This window comes from Coregonus lavaretus (genome assembly GCF_964263955.1).
Source record: "Coregonus lavaretus genome assembly, chromosome: 17".
Lineage (NCBI taxonomy): Eukaryota > Metazoa > Chordata > Actinopteri > Salmoniformes > Salmonidae > Coregonus > Coregonus lavaretus.
In genome coordinates, this window is record NC_140004.1 from 23,029,628 (window position 1) to 23,052,119 (window position 22,492).

General features: G+C 42.0%; 2 protein-coding genes across 2 annotated transcripts; both read right to left on the reverse strand.

Moving 5' to 3' along the window:
• Positions 1-2,645: 2,645 nt before the first annotated feature.
• Positions 2,646-5,562, reverse strand: gins4 (GINS complex subunit 4 (Sld5 homolog)). Its single transcript, XM_084180199.1, has 8 exons — positions 5,251-5,562; positions 5,012-5,098; positions 4,774-4,887; positions 4,572-4,669; positions 4,341-4,429; positions 4,093-4,183; positions 3,645-3,749; positions 2,646-3,290 (listed from the first exon to the last, which is right to left on the reverse strand). The coding sequence occupies exons 1-7, from the start codon at positions 5,356-5,358 to the stop codon at positions 3,653-3,655; spliced, it is 684 nt and encodes a 227-aa protein (XP_084036325.1). The 5' UTR covers positions 5,359-5,562; the 3' UTR covers positions 2,646-3,290; positions 3,645-3,652.
• Positions 5,563-5,927: 365 nt separating this feature from the next.
• LOC311144263 (uncharacterized protein) lies at positions 5,928-13,584 on the reverse strand. The gene is made up of 6 exons (XM_084180274.1): positions 13,507-13,584; positions 8,910-9,075; positions 8,626-8,678; positions 7,931-8,028; positions 7,675-7,834; positions 5,928-7,549 (listed from the first exon to the last, which is right to left on the reverse strand). Exons 2-6 carry the CDS (start codon positions 9,061-9,063, stop codon positions 6,284-6,286), a joined length of 1,731 nt encoding a protein of 576 aa, XP_084036400.1. The 5' UTR covers positions 9,064-9,075; positions 13,507-13,584; the 3' UTR covers positions 5,928-6,283.
• Positions 13,585-22,492: the final 8,908 nt, after the last annotated feature.

A 22,492-nucleotide genomic window follows, 5' to 3' on the forward strand; every position in this document is an offset into this window, starting at 1 on the left:
ACATGCTGTTGTGCAAATGGAATAGACAACAGGTGGAAATTATAGGCAATTAGCAAGACACCCCCAATAAAGAAGTGGTTCTGCAGGTGGTGACCACAGACCACTTCTCAGTTCCTATGCTTCCTGGCTGATGTTTTGGTCACTTTTGAATGTTGGCGGTGCTTTCACTCTAGTGGTAGCATGAGACGGAGTCTACAACCCACACAAGTGGCTCAGGTAGTGCAGCTCGTCCAGGATGGCACATCAATGCGAGCTGTGGCAAGAAGGTTTGCTGTGTCAGTCAGTGTAGTGTCCAGAGCATGGAGGCGCTACCAGGAGACAGGCCAGTACATCAGGAGACGTGGAGGAGGCCGTAGGAGGGCAACAACCCAGCAGCAGGACCGCTACCTCCGCCTTTGTGCAAGGAGGAGCAGGAGGAGCACTGCCAGAGCCCTGCAAAATGACCTCCAGCAGGCCACAAATGTGCATGTGTCTGCTCAAACGGTCAGAAACAGACTCCATGAGGGTGGTATGAGGGCCCGACGTCCACAGGTGGGGGTTGTGCTTACAGCTCAACACCGTGCAGGACGTTTGGCATTTGCCAGAGAACACCAAGATTGGCAAATTCGTCACTGGCGCCCTGTGCTCTTCACAGATGAAAGCAGGTTCACACTGAGCACGTGACAGACGTGACAGAGTCTGGAGACGCCGTGGAGAACGTTATGCTGCCTGCAACATCCTCCAGCATGACCGGTTTGGCGGTGGGTCAGTCATGGTGTGGGGTGGCAATTCTTTGGGGGGCCGCACAGCCCTCCATGTGCTCGCCAGAGGTAGCCTGACTGCCATTAGGTACCGAGATGAGATCCTCAGACCCCTTGTGAGACCATATGCTGGTGCGGTTGGCCCTGGGTTCCTCTTAATGCAAGACAATGCTAGACCTCATATGGCTGGAGTGTGTCAGCAGTTCCTGCAAGAGGAAGGCATTGATGCTATGGACTGGCCAGCCCGTTCCCCAGACCTGAATCCAATTGAGCACATCTGGGACATCATGTCTCGCTCCATCCACCAACTGTCCAGGAGTTGGCGGATGCTTTAGTCCAGGTCTGGGAGGAGATCCCTCAGGAGACCATCCGCCACCTCATTAGGAGCATGCCCAGGCGTTGTAGGGAGGTCATACAGGCACGTGGAGGCCACACACACTACTGAGCCTCATTTTGACTTGTTTTGAGGACATTACATCAAAATTGGATCAGCCTGTAGTGTGGTTTTCCACTTTAATTTTGAGGGTGACTCCAAATCCAGACCTCCATGGGTTGATAAATTTGATTTCCATTGATAATTTTTGTGTGATTTTGTTGTCAGCACATTCAACTATGTAAAGAAAAAAGTATTTAATCAGATTATTTCATTCAGATCTAGGATGTGTTGTTTAAGTGTTTCCTTTATTTTTTTGAGCAGTGTATAAACATGTTTTCACTTTGTCATTATGAGGTGTTGTTAATTCATTTTGAATTCAGGATGTAACACAACAAAATGTGGAATAAGTTAAGGGGTATAAATACTTCCTGAAGGTACTGTATATAGTTGTGCATGACCTTTCATAAATGGTCAAACAACTGAGATGTTTTTACTGATACATAGAAAGAGAGGGATACTGGGGGTCATTGGATGTATGTAAAATTAATGCATGTAATGATGCAGGCGTGTTCCTCTTAACTACAAACAGATGGTGTATTTGCGGACCATTGGTGCACAGCTTATGGCTGATCAACCATTATTTACTGGGGGCAATGTAAGACAAGGTCCTATTGCTAAAGACTTAATCTCTTAAATGTAACTAAATGTAATTGAAAATGTAGTCTACGTAATCCCCAAAAGTAATTATTTATCATGAGAGCGCCATAAACAATAACGCTGCATACGCCAAGAATTTTTTTATAAATTGCTGAGGTGTCACTTTTGCATTTCCTATTCAACAAAACTGTATGAATAAGACTTGAAATTACATATTTTTCTAAATATAGTATAATCAATTTATAAAACGACTAACTATAAGATTTCACCTTCCTTATAACCGTAAAATACATATTTGTATATTTAGTGTTAGAGAAAGTGTGCATATTTTCTAAATGTCTCTCTTGATCTAAACGTCTGCCCCCATCACTGTGAACATCTCAGAGCTCTAGCTTGGCTTCCTGAACTTGATAGGAACTTGCCTTTCATCTCATATTAATCTTTTCCGTCTATGTTTTTGTTTAAAATCTATTAATTATATTACTGGCTATAAATCGATCTCTGAATGTGCTACAGCGACGAAACCACTCTCCTGCTGCGTTACGATGTAAGGATTTCAGGCATATGCGTTGTTAGTGGCTGTGACGTAGGGTTCAGCCAGAAGTTGATGGACAGTCGGAAGAGCAAATGAAATGGTAGGAGGGACATCCCAGCTTCAAGTGGTGTCAGATTTCACATCCTGCTTCACACAGACAGAAGAGACATATTCCTGTATCCGACAGAATCAGGGCTACCGCTCAATGCAAGCCATTTTGATCTATGGTGTCCATATCAATTTAAGCGATCGGAACCGGTACCAGAACCACGCAGGTCCCCAAAACAGGGGACTTTACATCATACCATGGAGTCAAAGTATTAATATCAGTCTGTCTATAAACATAAATCTACACCTTTATTTATATTGTTCACACCCAGATTTGAAATAGACCACATCATATGACCGAGGCAGCATGCCAAATACAAATTCATGCTTGCACTGTGGTTGGAAAGCAAGAGCATTCTCTTTTCCTTTGGCAAATGGCAATGATATGTGTACACTGTATATGACCACCGAGACATTCTATACACCATTCAAATCACATTTATTGTAGAAGCAACAAACACACTGTTGAAATCAATACATTCACTATATTTGTTTGTACCTCTCAACCTTATAATGTACATGTAGACACCATGATGTGCCATTCATGTATTCCTGTCATCCTCAAGTCTCTCTCACTTATAGCCTCCTATGTATCCAACAATCATCATTATAACTATAAGCAGGCTTCATGTGAGAGAAAGGAGTGTCCTCAGGTACGTAACACAGTTTGACAAGTCAGTGACATATTTGCAGACATTCCAGTTCATGCCCGGCTCTTGAAGAGTTGGTAGTCCACAAATAATGTCCATATCGCCCTCCTCAATGTACTTCAATCAATGTAGTCAATGTTCAATGAAGGGAGTCAGTGTTCCTCTGGTCATCCGCCATCACAACTGGAAACTAACAACTGCATCTGAACCAAGGAAAGAGGCACCTAAAACAGCCCAAATAGAGTAGGCCTATGTTATTACAGAGACAGATCTGCAAACATAATATACTGCCTGTTCTGTTGCAGTTCAGTGGGAAATTGCCTCATTGTTGTGTTGGTAATGCGTTGTTCAAGCAAATGTTCTAAGAGAGAGAATTTCCAACTTGGTTAGTTGCCAAGAGACCATGTTCAGGGCAAAAAGCGAAGGCTAAAAATAAAAATGATGACAGTACAAAGCAGTCTACGTAAGATTTTGATTTGAATCATGCACACTCCAACATATTTTAAAAACACAGTATGGATGTGTGTGTGTCATAGATTAGATATCAGGGAAATCAGTGTGGCCTATTAGTTGAGTACCTTGACAATTAAATGAGCTGTACTGCTCCACTTGAAACCAGAGGTGCTATAGTGCGATACCGCATCAGATGCTGAGAACCCTCGTCAAGATCCACAACATACTCTCTGGAAGAAAATATTGGACAAAAAATGTCAAATTATTTCATAGCAAGAGACCAGGCATATCAATAAATAACAATACAATGTCCGTGGAGTAAGCAGGTATATATTCTTGCAGACAGTAACAGTAAATAGAAAACACATTTATACAGACATATGCTACCACCTACTGGATCTACAGAATACTGCATAAATAACCAACCTACTCTTCATCAGACTTCTATTCTTAAATCTTGATACATTATCAACAAAGTGAGATAGCAGTAAGCCTATTCCAAATTAAAATGAGCTGCTCTCGTGAAGCTGTGGCACCCATCAATCAGTCCAATGATCATGTGTGATACTGTACCTCTGGTCGTCTGTCTCAGGTTCCACCAAGATGTTTTCCTGTTTCTCCCTCACACGCAGGAACACAAAGGAGTCCAGACAGGGCTCTGGCACTGGGTACATATCATTACACATGGGAGTTAATCATGTGACAAGAGAATACAATGCTTCCATCCATGCACAGTAAACATGCCACTGATATTTTTTACAAGCAGCCGATCAGAATATTGGAATAGTAAATCATGTAAATAATATCTTGCCAGGCCTCACCTGCTTTTGGCATATCCACCGTCTGTAGATTTGGGGGCATGTGTTTCAGAGCTACAGCCTTCAGATAGGTCTCTGTGTTGGCCAGATATCTGAATGGAAGAGATGGAACACAGCACATATGATAATAATAATAATAATAATGGAAGTAAATAAGACATTCAAACAACGCACAGACTTTCCTCCAACTACAGTCATTATAACTAAAAGCGACAACATCACCATAACACTCACTCTTTGGCAAAGGCAAACTCCTCTGGAGACAGGAATGAAGGATCTCCCTCCGCTCGAGACTTCTCTTTCTCCAAGACATGAGGGAAAAACTTCTCAATCTACACAGGCAACAGAGGACCAGAGAGAAAGGTGTCAGTTTGAGCATTGATTTATAGTCCCTCTCATAAGAAGATCATCAAACAGCATGCTGGGTTGTTGTTACCTTTTGGAGGCGAGAGCGGAGGTAACTGCTGAGGACATAGCGGATCCTGTCAATCTCCATGCGGTGGACACTGGCCTTCATATCACCCTTCCTAACCCGCTGCAGATTGGCCTCCTGTCAACAGAATCACACAAGGTAGTAGTTCTGTTGTTGTTATTATTATTACTGGAACCTCAATGCTCACAGAGACACAGCTGCTGCACCCCTCCGTTATGTGAGGCACCCCACCACCATTTACCATGTGAGTCAGCTGCTCCATCACACACTCCACCATCTCTGACTTGTTCTCTAGAAGCTCAGGAGAGAACTTCTCATTCAGCCAGGCCTGGGGACAGAGGAACACACACACAATGTCCACTTTATGATAGCGTAGGAGCAGTGACAATGACGCTTTTTGTTTTGACAGGATCTGTGCATTGCAAAACATATATGTCTGGCTACAGTATAGTGAATATGGCTGGCTAGCTAGTTAGTTACCTCTTCCAGTTTCCCAATCAGTTCCGATGGAGTCATCACATCTTCTTGGCCGTCATCTCCTCCGCTCATGTCGCTGGCATCATGATCATCAGACAACGCATCCGACATAATTGCTCTTAAGCTGACTTGCTTAGTTTACAATAAATATTCAGCAGCTGACCAGAAAACGTTGGTACTCTGATGAACTACGCAGAATGTTAACATTCTACATTACAGCTACAGATAACAACACTGTAAAGCTCGATTTCGACTGCACAACACAGACACAACAAACAGGAAACGCACACTTCCGGTTAAAGTTCGCGCCAACTGAAAGCAATGCGTGATGACGTCGGAGACATTCAAACGTGCGCAACTAATGCGCAGTGTTAGGTTTATGCCTACCGACTCATAGCCTACAGGAAATACAATAAAAGTATAATTTGCACAAATGTATGTGTTTATTTCAGCTCAGGCTTTCTGTCTTGAGCTGTGGACATTTATGAAATATTTCATTAATGAATAGTGGTCTACTTTCCATGGATCAAGTGCTACATGTCCCATTTCTCAAAAATTATCATGGATCATGTCTTTATTTGAAGTTTAATTTAGCTCAAAATGAATTAAAATATTGTAGAAAAAAAAAAATGACCATGGTTATTTACTTACCAAAGAATGCAGACTAGAATAAGACAGGAATTATTTTAGATTTTATTCAGAAATAGAAAAATAAATCTGTGTTGTTTCATATATTATATCCATGTAAAATGATTTGATCATACCATAAAAAATACATGTGCATAGCAGTAAACCTCAAGGTTATTGTTACAAATACAGAAAGTCTAGCCCTTTTTATTAGTGCAATTCTGTCAGTTGCCATGGAGGGGAGCACATCTCAGCATAATAATCACAACAATGTTTCTCTGTTGATCACTCACATTGAATGCAGCGGTGTTCGAGGCAAGTTTAGAAAATGTCTAGAACGAAGCAGGTACTGTCATTACCTCTGTTTGACTTGTCACATTGTCAATAGGCTCTGAGTTAGGCTGGGCTATCAAAGCCTGGTGTGAGGATAATGTACACCAGTGATGCTGTATCCAGTATGGGGATTACACATAGGAATGTGATAGGGATAGGAGTAGAGAGCAGGCTCATAAGAGGAAGTATGGGTGTGTCCCGTTGGGGCATGGCGGTACATAGGGTTGGTCTGGGACTGGGACAGTCTGACGTGGGTAGGTAGAAAGAGAGGGTGTACAGGTGGCTTCTGCCCAGAGTCTCCCCTTGTCCTGTCATAGGCTGGGATGAGGTAGGACACTGGAATGCTGGCATTAGGGTGGAACACAGGTTGTTGAGTTGGAAGTGGCTTGGGCAACATGGTCCTGGACTTCTCCTTTTTCTCCATCTGATAATGTCGAGGGACCATATGTAGTTTCTTCTTATAGATCAGACCGTCATCATGCAACATGGGCCTATTTGGGTTTTGATGGAATGTGTAACCTGGCTGAAAGGGTATAGGCCGCAAAGACTCCATAGACTTGGGATAAACCTTGGTGAAACTGGAGGTGGATGGAACCAAGCAAGATCTAACAGTATATGTGCAAGACGTTGGTGGGTGTATCTGGTGAGCTGGACGTCTGTTACTCCCATTGCAGACTGGGCTCCATACAGAGTTTTTACTCTGACCTTTGATAGAGACGGTTTCAACTGGTAGGGGGCTGACCTGAGGGAAATCTCTTTGTCCTCCAGGGAAGCCAACATATTCCTTGACATCAGGGCTGCAGGTCCGAGGCTTGTGGACCCCACTGTGGGCAGATATAGGGTTGCTGGAAAAATGAACGTGTACTTCTGGTTTTGGTACTGGCGGCCTGTCTTCAGTTAGTGCTGGACAGTCCTCAGAAGAGATGGAGTAGGGGGACGGGCTACGGGAGGAGGAGGACGACGGAGGGAGAGGAGAGCCCTCAGAGGTAGTGCGTGTCCGGCTGGGAGGGAGCAGCCCTGGGGACTGGGAGCAGTGGATCACAGAGGGCCTGCCCTTACAGTCCCCCTGTCTGGGGGTCTGGGAGTCCTGGGACTGGCTCAGGCTGGCCTGGGCCATACGCTTCTTCTTCTCCAGAGGAGAGATGATATCTGCAGCAGCAGACTGGAGCTGACTTCCTCTCCAGGGGCATGAAGTAGGGCCCTGGGCTGGGTGAGATAGGGTGCATGCTGAGGAAGAGAGGTCGTCACACACGGTAGTCTCACTGTTTGGTGGAGGATGGTCTGGGTGGAGCCTTTCAGATGGAGTAGTCCATGAAGACAATGGAGTAGAATGTACCTGGCCCTGTAACAAGACAACATATAGAGGTAATTTCCACTCATACAGGTGGGGTACATAGGCAGGAGTAATAGAGAACAGGAAGTGACTTTGTTATGACAATGGCCACTAACAGGTACAAGGTGAGGTACCTCAGAGTCTGTCTCCTTTTCCAGATGGGGCCTCTTCCTCTTGACCTCAGACTTGCTCCCCTTGCCATCTGGACTCCTCTTGTACTGTTTGCGTGGTTTGCTCGGAGGCAGAGGTTTGTCCTCCTCCCCCCTCAACTGTCTCTCAAAGGGTAAAACAAGCCTGTATGGAACACAAACAGATGACACCATGAAAACATGTAGAGATGGAGTGATGTTACTGACAGGTTAGCGGGAGCACAGCAGTGTTTGGCCTCACCTCTCATAGTGTCTGCGGGTGCAGGTAGCAGCGCTGGTGCTGCCTGGGCTGCCGCCCAGCTCATCATACACATTCTTCCACAGCCGCCGCGATGTCACCTGTTGGGACATACACCATAGTGAGCAAACACACACCTTTAAGACGCTAATCCAGAATCACTAGTCGTATCCATTCATATATTTGACGCACAGTATAAGACAATGTTTAATCTGTCTTTTGGAACTAATTAAAAATATATGGAGGGAGCTTAAATGAATGGCCCATTACTAAAATAGAGAACAAGGTCCTATTGACCAAGCTCCTGTGAAATCTGACTCAAGTGGCATTTCAGAGAAACCCTTCCTCTCTCAGCGCATTGAGCGTGTACACGTCACAGAATGGAAACTTCATTCAGCCAAAGAGAACAAAGCAGTAGAACGGTAGGCTACATGGCCAGGTTCATGTTGACAGCCTAGTGTGGACTCGGCTCTTAGTGTGGTGGGAACAGTCATGTTTACATCCCATTAACTAAAGCTAATGTGCCACACAAGATGCTAAACTGCATGATATCTTTGACAACATAAAAAAAAATACAATGCGAGTAGCTGCCGCCTCTGTATGTATGATCAACAATCAGGTAAAGTGTAAAAAAACAGCAACAACCTATGTCTGGTGAACATATAGAACTACTCTGTACTATATATGGGTGTACTCACAGAGTCGTAACTGCCAAGCTTCTCAACAGCTTTGTAGATTTTCCACAGGTTAACTGCAAGTAGAAACCATATGCATTTGAACACCATGGGGCACAATTCTATAATTAATATTGTTCACTATGAAGCTACAGTATGATGAAATGGTCTTAACACATGCATTTACTTCAAACTATGCTCGAGACTGAGGTGCTCTGAAGAGCAGAGGAAATGAATCTATATAATAATGTATGCAGATAGAGATTGGGTGATAAAGCTATGGCTATATGCTTTGAGCATGGACTCACTCTGCTTAAAGCCCAAGTGTGGTATCCTCTCAATGGGTGTGCCTCGGTCCTTCATGAAACAGTGCAAACTGGCTATGAAGGACCTCTCCTCTGTCTCCATTGGGCTAGAACTGGGCCTCTCCTCACATTCACTGGCCGAGTCAGAAATCTCCATTGCTGCAGAATTCTACGGTAGAGACCACCAGATCGACAAAAGAGGGAGAGAAAATACAGAAATGTAAATCCAATTCCAGGAATGCATACTATTACTGAACATGTACAGTGGGGAGAACAAGTATTTGATACACTGCCGATTTTGCAGGTTTTCCTACTTAGAAAGCATGTAGAGGTCTGTAATTTTTATCATAGGTACATTTCAACTGTGAGAGACAGAATCTAAAACAAAAATCCAGAAAATCACATTGTATGATTTTTAAGTAATTAATTTGCATTTTATTGCATGACATAAGTATTTGATCACCTACCAACCAGTAAGAATTCCGGCTCTCACAGATCTGTTAGTTTTTCTTTAAGAAGCCCTCCTGTTCTCCACTCATTACCTGTATTAACTGCACCTGTTTGAACTCGTTACCTGTATAAAAGACACCTGTCCACACACTCAATCAAACAGACTCCAACCTCTCCACAATGGCCAAGACCAGAGAGCTGTGTAAGGACATCAGGGATAAAATTGTAGACCTGCACAAGGCTGGGGTGGGCTACAGGACAATAGGCAAGCAGCTTGGTGAGAAGGCAACAACTGTTGGCGCAATTATTAGAAAATGGAAGAAGTTCAAGATGACGGTCAATCATCCTCGGTCTGGGGCTCCATGCAAGATCTCACCTCGTAGAGCATCAATGATCATGAGGAAGGTGAGGGATCAGCCCAGAACTACACGTCAGGACCTGGTCAATGACCTGAAGAGAGCTGGGACCACAGTCTCAAAGAAAACCATTAGTAACACACTACGCCGTCATGGATTAAAATCCTGCAGCGCACGCAAGGTCCCCCTGCTCAAGCCAGCGCATGTCCAGGCCCGTCTGAAGTTTGCCAATGACCATCTGGATGATCCAGAGGAGGAATGGGAGAAGGTAATGTGGTCTGATGAGACAAAAATATAGCTTTTTGGTCTAAACTCCACTTGCCGTGTTTGGAGGAAGAAGAAGGATGAGTACAACCCCAAGAACACCATCCCAACCGTGAAGCATGGAGGTGGAAACATCATTCTTTTGGGATGCTTTTCTGCAAAGGGGACAGGACGACTGCACCGTATTGAGGGGAGGATGGATGGGGCCATGTATCGCGAGATCTTGGCCAACAACCTCCTTCCCTCAGTAAGAGCATTGAAGATGGGTCGTTGCTGGGTCTTCCAGCATGACAACGACCCGAAACACACAGCCAGGGCAACTAAGGAGTGGCTCCGTAAGAAGCATCTCAAGGTCCTGGAGTGGCCTAGCCAGTCTTCAGACCTGAACCCAATAGAAAATCTTTGGAGGGAGCTGAAAGTCTGTATTGCCCAGCGACAACCCCGAAACCTGAAGGATCTGGAGAAGGTCTGTATGGAGGAGTGGGCCAAAATCCCTGCTGCAGTGTGTGCAAACCTGGTCAAGACCTACAGGAAACGTATGATCTCTGTAATTGCAAACAAAGGTTTCTGTACCAAATATTAAGTTCTGCTTTTCTGATGTATCAAATACTTATGTCATGCAATAAAACGCAAATTAATTACTTAAAAATCATACAATGTGATTTTCTGGATTTTTGTTTTAGATTCCGTCTCTCACAGTTGAAGTGTACCTATGATAAAAATTACAGACCTCTACATGCTTTGTAAGTAGGAAAACCTGCAAAATCGGCAGTGTATCAAATACTTGTTCTCCCCACTGTAACTCTTCAAAACAGAACTGCAATGAGCAATAAACCAATCATACAATAGGAAATACACTTCTTTTTTTTATTGCAACAAAGTCTTTTCTCAGACTACTTGTCCTTTCTTGGATAACTAGAATTTGAGTTGGCTTTTACCACCCCTTTCAATAAGTAAACATACATCCTGTACAAAGGGAAACCAACAGACATATGGTCTAAACCTGGTAATATCAAATATGAAGGCATGAATAGTTTTTGTTACACAGTATGAAAGGGCCCTTCCCCCCCCCCCCCAAAGTCTTTACTCACAAGCCCTTTGTTATACATTTATTTTCCACTGACATGAAAGTGAATGGGATGAATGTAATTTAGAAATGACAGACTGAGTAGCCTAGGAAGTAGTTCATATGATTAGAATCTGTTCAATAAAAAAAAAAGTGAGGTAAAAAAAATCTGTTTGCAATTATCAGTATTGCAGCATAGACAGTTGTTTTCAGAGGCATATTTCAGGAATTGATTATTATGTTGAAATAGGAGGTTACTCTGTTTAAGCTTTGTGTAAGCAAACACTAATGAGCAGAAAGGAGAAAAGTCACAACATGCAGTGTATACCAAATGAGAAATGAAACAGTAGAGGCAAGCAGAAATTAACCCCAGCGCTCACCAGATAAATGTCCTCACATTCACTGCACTCGTCGGGATGAGAAGTGTCTATGACACTTTAAACTGATCAAACTGGACACTTACTAACATTACAAAAGTATAGGAAGCTGAAATTCACAAAACTGCTGACACCGTATCATAATTTGTACTAGAAATATTTGAAAAGTAAAACTATTATTTTTGGCAACAGTCCAAATTCTGAAAGGGACAATATCGGTTTATCGGTTGTGCAATAGCATACAGGTTCAATTTGCACAGGGTTATGGACTGATAGTGTAGAGGTTTGATATTTTTTATTGCATTTACATCACATGAGAGCAGAAAATGAAAACATACAATATCCCAGTCTGAATCACCAAATACAGAGACTATTTTGTTTCGGTGGTGTATGCTGCACTGTAGACAAAACTCAACCAGAGTTTCTTATTGAATCAGGTTCCTCTCTGTGGTTACTTGTTCCGAGAAGCGGGAGCCAGTGGTGAGTAATAGTGAAGATGTAGGCCCCTATTTGGGATAGCACTGACTGACTCACAGCTCTATACAGCTGTCCCATAGGGTGTTGTAGCTGAAAACCGTGTCTATCTTTCATCCATGAGCCTCCAACCATGCAATACTCTCTCACTTTCTTCTTCTTCTTCCTGCCTTGACTGGCCAGCTGCAACTCTTTCTCTTGCTATGGATAGATGACTTACGTTGCATTGTAGGTTATTTTCACCAAAATATTAAATGTTTTGGTTAAGTGCTTTTACAAAGTTGTAGAATAATCGTTAATGCCATACACAGCCATCCTCACATCTAATCTGTTAGTCAATGAGATATCATGTAAAGTTCTTAAGAATAAAGACAAAGCATTTATGACTGGAATTTGGATTAGTCATATTGGGCAACACATTTCCAGAAATGATTCAATAGTATTTTTCTAACAACGTAATGCATTAGTTGCATATGACTATTGAACAGGTTTACAGTAAGTATTATAAGATAAGCAAGCCAGTTGTTTTATTTATATGTATACTATATTGAATAAATGTATTCTATTCATGGCTGGACCACAAAACAGAGAGATGTCAGTCAGCGCCATGTGACATTGGTTTCATACAGGAAACAACTGCAGTCCGAGTCATAAAGCCCAGCATACAATATACATCACAGTTAACCACACACTAAAATAAGCATGAATATCGTTGTGAAAGACTGTCAGTAAACAGCCTCTACATTTCCACCACATTCACATTTTGGAAAAGGGCGTAGGAGATGTTGATGTCAATGTGTCAACAAGACTTTCACATTGATTGATGCAATCAACAGGCCACTTGTCACCACAGAAACCACAGGCATTCATCTCAGATCAGTGTCTTGATGCTTCTCTGCTCTAACTTTTATTTTAAAATCTTCAATTACCAGAACTGTGTCTAAGTGGAACTCCTGCAGTTTCTGTATGTGTAGATAGATAGTGCAATTACAGGGAAATGTGTACGTATATTCTTTCACACGCCACTTAACTCCCACATAAAATAATCACCTTCCTCCTATTACTCATTTGTGAACATGCTGAAACGATCAGATTTGTGATATTGCAACATGACACTTAGCAATATTATTTCCTATGATGATGAGGACAAAACAAAATTGTGAATTTATACCACAATGAACATACGCAAAACATCAACATAAAATACACTAATCAATAACAAACCCTCGACTTTAGGTAGCCTCTGTATATCACATTCTATTATTTTTTATTTATTTGAATAAATCATTCCCTGTAGATATATTTGTGTTATCAAATTGTATGCCTACACATGAATTCAGACATATCAGAGAAGACATGCATGTGACTTGAGGTTACATGTGGTTTTGTTATTTTACAACTTCTGTAATGAAGAACACACCATTATTCTGAGAAAATTCACCCCTTTACACAAGCCTAATATTTGCCATGCTTATTTGATGTTTGAAGAAATAGAGAACTGAAAGCAGTGGGGAAATGAAACACAAATAAGAAATTAAGGATGTGAGCGTACTGAAAGTGTCTCAAGCTGCCTGGAATCCTTATGAGTGATAAATGACAGTGTACTGTCTCACCTGGTTCAGTGTCCCCTCCACACCTCTGCCCTCCTCCCTGACTGGTCTCTGACTGGTGTCTCGCTCCCTTTCAGGATCTAATACTGCCACAGGACACAGGGAAAAAACAGTCACAACTATGCGAGAGCACCCTCTCCACTCCATACAGGGCATGGGTTTATCATAATCAAAAAATTGTGTGTGTCCCATATTCATCATCAGTCAGACCAGGTGATCCAGAACAAGACACAATAAAACCCTACGTGTGTGAAAAGCTGATTATTTAGTTCCCCTATGGTTGCATTTCCAATCCTGTGCAAGCAGCAAGAACAAGTACACTTGTGATCTATTACTGAATATTTTGTAAACTAACACACACTCCAGTACCGACAAAAGACAACGCAGTTCTAATATAAAACCACATGGTTACAAAACCACTTCCTGCTTATGAGTCTAACCGCAGTTATGTGGTACCCTTCCTGATATGAAAGCATTACAACGTCAATGAAAATTAGAAATGTAATGTAAAAGGCAGACTGTTGTATTTGACTTTCAGTATTTCATTTGCATGTCTTGGTGAATATATTAAATCAAATGATCATACACCAAACCCAAGGCCAAACCCCTCCATCATTTTTAGGCACAACATGTCTTTGTTAGCTGCCTGAGAAAAGCCTTATTACTGATACAAATGTATAAGACATAAAAAGGTTGAACGCGAATCGGTCCACATCCCCTGTAGCTCAGTTGGAGGAGCATGGCGCTTGCAACGCCAGGGTTGTCGGATCGTTTCCCACGGGGGGCCAGTATGAAAATGTATGCACTCACTAACTGTAAGTCGCTCTGGATAAGAGCGTCTGCTAAATGACTAAAATGTAAATGTTCCATCCTGACAACTGTCAAACGTATGTGTCATTGTCCATGAACACCCACATTCGTATCTCTTCCTCACCCAATATATGCCTCTCTTTCGAGATCAGCCATTTCCTGAGCTGTGGTTTACAGCATGAATCGTGCTTTCTATAGAACTTCTCTATTTCATCTGTTCAAATATGTACTTTGGTCAATGTATGAAGGACTTTTTTTTTTAAAGAAAAAGAGATGTAATTGAGGTACTTACAATGTGCCACAAGTATTTTTATATCTCACTCAAATTAATCTACAGTTTAAACTAACCTGCTTAAGTCTTGATAAATTGTAATTGACCATATCTGGGTTGTATTCCAGTGTTATCAGCCCATATATTCTTTCATTAATTACTTTTTCCAAAACAGTAATTAGGAATGCTCCTAATATTTATATATTCCCACGGGGGGCCAGTATGAAAAATGTATGCACTCACTAACTGTAAGTCGCTCTGGATAAGAGCGTCTGCTAAATGACTAAAATGTAAATGTATATTGCTTGAAATAGGTATTTCAAGTGTTTCTGCTTAGTGCTTTTTAAAATAAAGTTTATTTAATAATCTTTCCTTGTCATGTATGTACGTACATGTATGTATCTTTTATCTCTCTATTAAAAATGTTGTCAGTTAACTTGCATCATTAAAATGGCCTACCTGCCCCAGGTAATGTAGCCTACAGTAAGCGCAATTTCACAACATCCCAACACATTTTATTTCGTATTATGAAAATTAGAACGTGTGATCGACGTTACAAAAAACAATAGGCTGTTGTCTGATTGCAAACGTTATTAAACAGTGGCACAATTTCCAGTCTACACCATCATTATAAGTACGTGTGTGCTTTTGCCAAAACATTTAGATGCTTCTCCAGCTAAAACAATGAAAGCTGATGGTGCTTAACATAAAAAAATAACTTACCCATTGGAAAATAATCCTTTGAATCCCGAAGATCGTTTACTTTGTTTCAGCACAACCTTTTTCAAGAAGCGTCTCTTAATTCAGCACACCTCGAAATAAAACGTCTTCAGTGAATTATCATTGGTTGGTCATGTCTCCGTCACAGCAAGTGAGTCTGGGAGTTGGAGTTTTTGATAGCAGCTTTCTGAACACACAATAGTGGGCTCAAGGCTAATTGAAGCACAGTTTTAATAATTGTTTCATGTAGCCTTTCTCAAATTGATTACCTGAGGCAATGTTTTATGAGTTTCACTAGATTAGGCTACACAGACGAAAAAACTAAAACAGATTATATATTTTATCATTATAGAGGTGCACATGTTGACCTAATAGCAATAAAAACATTTTGTCTGGATAGTGATTGAAATAAGATAAGATTAGGCCTGCATATAAGTCTAAACAAAATCTGACATTCTGATCTTTTCAACAAAACTGTCTCTACCACACCGATATTTGCATTTCATCCATGGGAATGGTTTGGAGAATCATAATTTATCTATGCATAAACTTTGGAGGTATTCAACAAAAACCTAGCAAATCAAATGCAACTGTCAATATTGGTGCAGTATACTACTTATCCAGCTTTGCTCTAGAGATGTTTCAAATCTCAGTGAAATGCAAAGGCCGTATTCTTCCACTTGTTGCAGATAGAGTATGACATTTGGATATATGTTTAACCTTTAAATGTCAAAATAACAAAGCTATCAGTTGCCTGGCCGGATCTCACAGGGAGTTTTTTTGAGAGAAAAAACACTTGTTTCACTGCTGTTTGAAATAAGGATGGGTGAAAAAGAATTACCTTGATTCAACCCGCTACATTAATTTTTCCATTTTATATACTAATGACTTGGGCAGGTGCTGAGCGCTTTCACAGAACTACGTTTTTGTAATATGTAATAACTATATTACTGTTCTTCCTGGTTTGTGCAATTGTGATATTGATGTCAGTTGATGAAATATTTTATTTGACTCAGATTGTGATCACACCTCGAATTCACAATTTACTTGTATTAAGCTGATGAAAACATGCTATTTTTTTAATATACAAAATACATTGTGTACAAAACATTAGGAACACCTGCTCTTTCCATGACAGACTGACCAGGTGAAAGCTTTGATCCCTTATTGATGTCACTTGTTAAATCCACTTCAAATCAGTGTAGATTAAAGGGAGCAGACAGGTTAAAGCCTTGATAACTGACACATGGTTTGTGTATGTGTGCCATTCAGAGGGTGAATGGGCAAGACAAAATATTTAAGTGCCTTTGAACGGGGTATGGTAGTAGGTACCAGGCGAACGAGTTTGAATGTGTCAAGAACTGCAACGCTGCTGGGTTTTTCATGCTCAACAGTTTCCAGTGTGTATCAAGAATGGTCCACCACCATTCCAGCCAACTAGACACAACTGTGGGTAGCATTGGAGTCAACATGGGCCAGCATCCTTGTGAAACGCTTTCGACACCTTGTAGAGTCCATGCACAACAAATTGAGGTTGTTCTGAGGGGCAAAAGGGGGTGCAACTCAATATTAGGAAGACGTTCCTAATGTTTAGTACACAGTGTATATACACATACATACAGTGGGGAGAACAAGTATTAGATACACTGCCGATTTTGCAGGTTTTCCTACTTACAAAGCATGTAGAGGTCTGTAATTTTTTATCATAGGTGCACTTCAACTGTGAGAGACGGAATCTAAAACAAAAATCCAGAAAATCACATTGTATGATTTTTAAGTAATTTAATTTGCATTTTTATTGCATGACATAAGTATTTGATCACCTACCAACCAGTAAGAATTCCGGCTCTCACAGACCTGTTCGTTCTTCTTTAAGAAGCCCTCCTGTTCTCCACTCATTACCTGTATAAACTGCACCTGTTTGAACTCGTTACCTGTATAAAAGACACCTGTCCACACACTCAATCAAACAGACTCCAACCTCTCCACAATGGCCAAGACCAGAGAGCTGTGTAAGGACATCAGGGATAAAATTGTAGACCTGCACAAGGCTGGGATGGGCTACAGGACAATAGGCAAGCAGCTTGGTGAGAAGGCAACAACTGTTGGCGCAATTATTAGAAAATGGAAGAAATTCAAGATGACGGTCAATCACCCTCGGTCTGGGGCTCCATGCAAGATCTCACCTCGTGGGGCATCAATGATCATGAGGAAGGTGAGGGATCAGCCCAGAACTACACGGCAGGACCTGGTCAATGACCTGAAGAGAGCTGGGACCACAGTCTCAAAGAAAACCATTAGTAATACACTACACCGTCATGGATTAAAATCCTGCAGCGCACGCAAGGTCCCCCTGCTCAAGCCAGCGCATGTCCAGGCCCGTCTGAATTTAGCCAATGACCATCTGGATGATCCAGAGGAGGAATGGGAGAAGGTCATGTGGTCTGATGAGACAAAAAATAGAGCTTTTTGGTCTAAACTCCACTCGCCGTGTTTGGAGGAAGAAGAAGGATGAGTACAACCCCAAGAACACCATCCCAACCGTGAAGCATGGAGGTGGAAACATCATTCTTTGGGGATGCTTTTCTGCAAAGGGGACAGGACGACTGCACCGTATTGAGGGGAGGATGGATGGGGCCATGTACCGTGAGATCTTGGCCAACAACCTCCTTCCCTCAGTAAAGAGCATTGAAGATGGGTCGTGGCTGGGTCTTCCAGCATGACAACGACCCGAAACACACAGCCAGGGCAACTAAGTAGTGGCTCCGTAAGAAGCATCTCAAGGTCCTGGAGTGGCCTAGCCAGTCTCCAGACCTGAACCCAATAGAAAATCTTTGGAGGGAGCTGAAAGTCTGTATTGCCCAGCGACAGCCCCGAAACCTGAAGGATCTGGAGAAGGTCTGTATGGAGGAGTGGGCCAAAATCCCTGCTGCAGTGTGTGCAAACCTGGTCAAGACCTACAGGAAACTAATGATCTCTGTAATTGCAAACAAAGGTTTCTGTACCAAATATTAAGTTCTGCTTTTCTGATGTATCAAATACTTATGTCATGCAATAAAATGGAAATTAATTACTTAAAAATCATACAATGTGATTTTCTGGATTTTTTTTTTTTTAGATTCTGTCTCTCACAGTTGAAGTGTACCTATGATAAAAATTACAGACCTCTACATGCTTTGTAAGTAGGAAAACCTGCAGAATCGGCAGTGTATCAAATACTTGTTCTCCCCACTGTACATACATGATAGCATTGGCCAATCTATCCCTGAACTTCGGGAATTATAATTCAAATAGATACAGTGCATTCAGAAACTATACAGACCCCTTGACTTTTTTCCACATTTTGTTACATTACAGCCTAATTCTAAAATTGATGAAATTGTTTTTTTCCTCATCAATCTACACACAATACCCCATAATGACAAAGCAAAAACAGGTTTAGAAATGTTTGCAAATGTATTAAAAATACTAAACTGAAATATCACATTTACATAAGTATTCAGACCCTTTACTCAGTACTTTGTTGAAGCACGTTTGACAGCGATTACAGCCTTGAGTCTTCTTGGCTGTGACACTACAGACTTGGCACACCTGTATTTGGGGAGTTTCTCCCATTCTTCTCTGCAGATGCTCTCAAGCTTTGTCAGGTTGGACGGGGAGCGTCGCTGCACAGCTTCTTTCAGGTCTCTCAGATGTTCGATCGGGTTCAAGTCCGGGCTCTGGCTGGGCCACTCAAGGACATTCAGTGACTTGTCCTGAAGCCACTCCTGCGTTGTCCTGTTGGAAGGTGAACCTTCGACCCAGTCTGAGGTCCTGAGCAGGTTTTCATCAAGGATCTCTCTGTACTTTGCTTCGTTAATCTTTTCCTCGATCCTGACTAGTCTCTCAGTCCCTGCCACTGAAAAACATCCCCACAGTATGATGCTGCCACCACCATGATTCACCGTAGGGATGGTGCAAGGTTTCCTCCAGACGTGACGCTTGGCATTTAGGCCAAAGAGTTCAATCTTGGTTTCATCAGACCAGAGAATCTTGTTTCTCATGGTCTGAGAGGCCTTTAGGTGCCTTTTGGCAAACTCCAAGCGGGCTGTCATGTGCCCTTTACTGAGGAGTGGCTTCCGTTTGGCCACTCTACCATAAAGGCCTGATTGGTGAAGTGCTGCAGAGATGGTTGTCCTTCTGGAAGGTTCTCCCATCTCCACAGAGGAAGTCTGGAGCTCTATCAGAGTGACCATCGGGTTCTTGGTCACTTCCTTGACCAAGGCCCTTCTCCCCCGATTGCTCAGTTTGGCCAGCTCTAGGAAGAGTCTTGGTGGTTCCAAACTTCTTCTATTTAAGAATGATGGAGGCCACTGTGTTCTTGGGGACCTTCAATGCTGCAGACATTTTTGGTACCCTTCCCCAGATCTGTGCCTTGACACAATCCTGTCTCGGAGCTCTACGGATAATTCCTTCAACCTCATGGCTTGGGTTTTGCTCTGACATGCACTGTGAACTGTGGGACCTTATATAGACAGGTGTGTGCCTTTCCAAATCATGTCCAATCAATTGAATTTACCACAGGTGGACTGCAATCAAGTTGTAGAAACATCTCAAGGATGATCAATGTAAACAGGATGCACCTGAGCTCAATTTCAAGTCTTATAGCAAAGGGTCTGAATACTTACAGTGAGGGAAAAAGTATTTGATCCCCTGCTGATTTTGTACGTTTGCCCACTGACAAAGAAATGATCTGTCTATAATTTTAATGGTAGGTTTATTTGAACAGTGAGAGACAGAATAACAACAACAAAATCCAGAAAAACGCATGTAAAAAATGTTAGAAATTGATTTGCATTTTAATGAGGGAAATATGTATTTGACTCCCTCTCAATCAGAAAGATTTCTGGCTCCCAGGTGTCTTTTATTCAGGTAACGAGCTGAGATTAGGAGCACACTCAAAGGGAGTGCTCCTAATCTTAGCTTGTTACCTGTATAAAAGACACCTGTCCACAGAAGCAATCAATCAATCAGATTCCAAACTCTCCACCATGGCCAAGACCAAAGAGCTCTCCAAGGATGTCAGGGACAAGATTGTAGACCTACACAAGGCTGGAATGGGCTACAAAGACCATCGCCAAGCAGCTTGGTGAGAAGGTGACAACAGTGGTGCGATTATTCGCAAATGGAAGAAACACAAAATAACTGTCAATCTCCCTCGACCTGGGGCTCCATGCAAGATCTCACCTCGTGGAGTTGCAATGATCCTGAGAACGGTGAGGAATCAGCCCAGAACTACACGGGAGGATCTTGTCAATGATCTCAAGGCAGCTGGGACCATAGTCACCAAGAAAACAATTGGTAACACACTACGCCGTGAAGGACTGAAATCCTGCAGCACCTGCAAGGTCCCCCTGCTCAAGAAAGCACATATACAGGGCCATCTGAAGTTTGCCAATGAACATCTGAATGATTCAGTGGAGAACTGGGTGAAAGTGTTGTGGTCAGATGAGACCAAAATCGAGCTCTTTGGCATCAACTCAACTCGCTGTGTTTGGAGGAGGAGGAATGCTGCCTATGACCCCAAGAACACCATCCCCACCGTCAAACATGGAGGTGGAACAATTATGCTTTGGGGGTGTTTTTCTGCTAAGGGGACAGGACAACTTCACCGCATCAAAGGGACGATGGACAGTGCCATGTACCGTCAAATCTTGGGTGAGAACCTCCTTCCCTCAGCCAGGGCATTGAAAATGGGTCGTGGATGGGTATTCCAGCATGACAATGACCCAAAACACACGGCCAAGGCAACAAAGGAGTGGCTCAAGAATAAGCACATTAAGGTCCTCGAGTGGCCTAGCCAGTCTCCAGACCTTAAACCCATAGAAAATCTGTGGAGGGAGCTGAAGGTTCGAGTTGCCAAACGTCAGCCTCGAAACCTTAATGACTTGGAGAAGATCTGCAAAGAGGAGTGGGACAAAATCCCTCCTGAGATGTGTGCAAACTTGGTGGCCAACTACAAGAAACGTCTGACCTCTGTGATTGCCAACAAGGGTTTTGCCACCAAGTACTAAGTCATGTTTTGCAGAGGGGTCAAATACTTATTTCCCTCATTAAAATGCAAATCAATTTATAACATTTTTGACATGCGTTTTTCTGGATTTTTTTGTTGTTATTCTGTCTCTCACTGTTCAAATAAACCTACAATTAAAATTATAGAATGATCATGTCTTTGTCAGTGGGCAAACATACAAAATCAGCAGGGGATCAAATACTTTTTTCCCCTCACTGTATGTAAATAAGGTATTTTGTAAAAAAAGATATACATTTGCAAAAATGTCTAAAAACCTGTTTTTGCTTTGTCATTATGGGGGTATTGTATCAAAATATGGAAAAAGTCAAGGGGTGTGAATACTTTCTGAATGCACTGTAAATCTCAGAGACATAATGCATGCCACATGACATTTTCACGTTAATACCAAGTTAAACTGAGTGTTTAGAATAGATGAGAAATTCGATGTAAAGATCCCCTGCCATTTATCTCAGCCTTTCAGTGAGAGGGTCAGCAGACTGTAAACGGAAACAGTTCAGAAGAAATGTTGTCATTCCAATCAGAACAGTCTCTAGGTTTGACTCACAATCATCGAATGGCCTTTCTAGTTACACTTTGAATTCTACCGTTAGAAAACAAATAAAGGCCTATACGTTTCTTTCAGTTCTTCATCTTTTGCGTGACTTTGGGTTTCTTGTAAGTTTCAGCCATTTTCAGTAACACAATTAACTAATAATTTTAAAAAGTGCACTTTGGGAGGCTTTTAGACATGTCTTTTCAGTTGAGGGAAAAATAAGTGAGATCTTATCTAAAAGGATGGGGAAAAACGTTAACTTAAAAAACCTTGCTGTTCTTGTGAAACTGAAACTGAGGTAATAACAAAAATCCCCGGCCGTTACCTTAATGCTCTCATTCCAGGAAACTGCTTATAGAATGAATATATATCACAACTAAGGTTTATGTATGAGACTAAAAGTGATACTCCTAACTGTAGCTACAATATCAAACAGTTACTGCTCCTTCAAAGTCCCCAATGCTTTCACTCCAAACAGATTTCAGAATAATCAATATGCCACCTTGCACACCATTCAATTTTATCAGCTAGATACTACCGCCCTCCCATGTTTAAATCAACTTACTGCCGCCACAACCAACAT

What these genes read in the sequence shown, in the direction of transcription:
- gins4 (XM_084180199.1), bottom strand. Translation starts at nt 5,358, where the DNA reads ATGTCGGATGCGTTGTCTGATGATCATGATGCCAGCGACATGAGCGGA. An exon ending in TGATTGGGAAACTGGAAGAG is followed by an intron (nt 5,099 to 5,250) that starts GTAACTAACTAG and finishes CTCTGTCCCCAG; the next exon opens with GCCTGGCTGAATGAGAAGTT. An exon ending in TCCGCTCTCGCCTCCAAAAG is followed by an intron (nt 4,670 to 4,773) that starts GTAACAACAACC and finishes TTGCCTGTGTAG; the next exon opens with ATTGAGAAGTTTTTCCCTCA.
- LOC311144263 (XM_084180274.1), bottom strand. Translation starts at nt 9,063, where the DNA reads ATGGAGATTTCTGACTCGGCCAGTGAATGTGAGGAGAGGCCCAGTTCT. An exon ending in AGCTTGGCAGTTACGACTCT is followed by an intron (nt 8,029 to 8,625) that starts GTGAGTACACCC and finishes ATGTCCCAACAG; the next exon opens with GTGACATCGCGGCGGCTGTG. An exon ending in ACCCGCAGACACTATGAGAG is followed by an intron (nt 7,835 to 7,930) that starts GTGAGGCCAAAC and finishes TGTTCCATACAG; the next exon opens with GCTTGTTTTACCCTTTGAGA.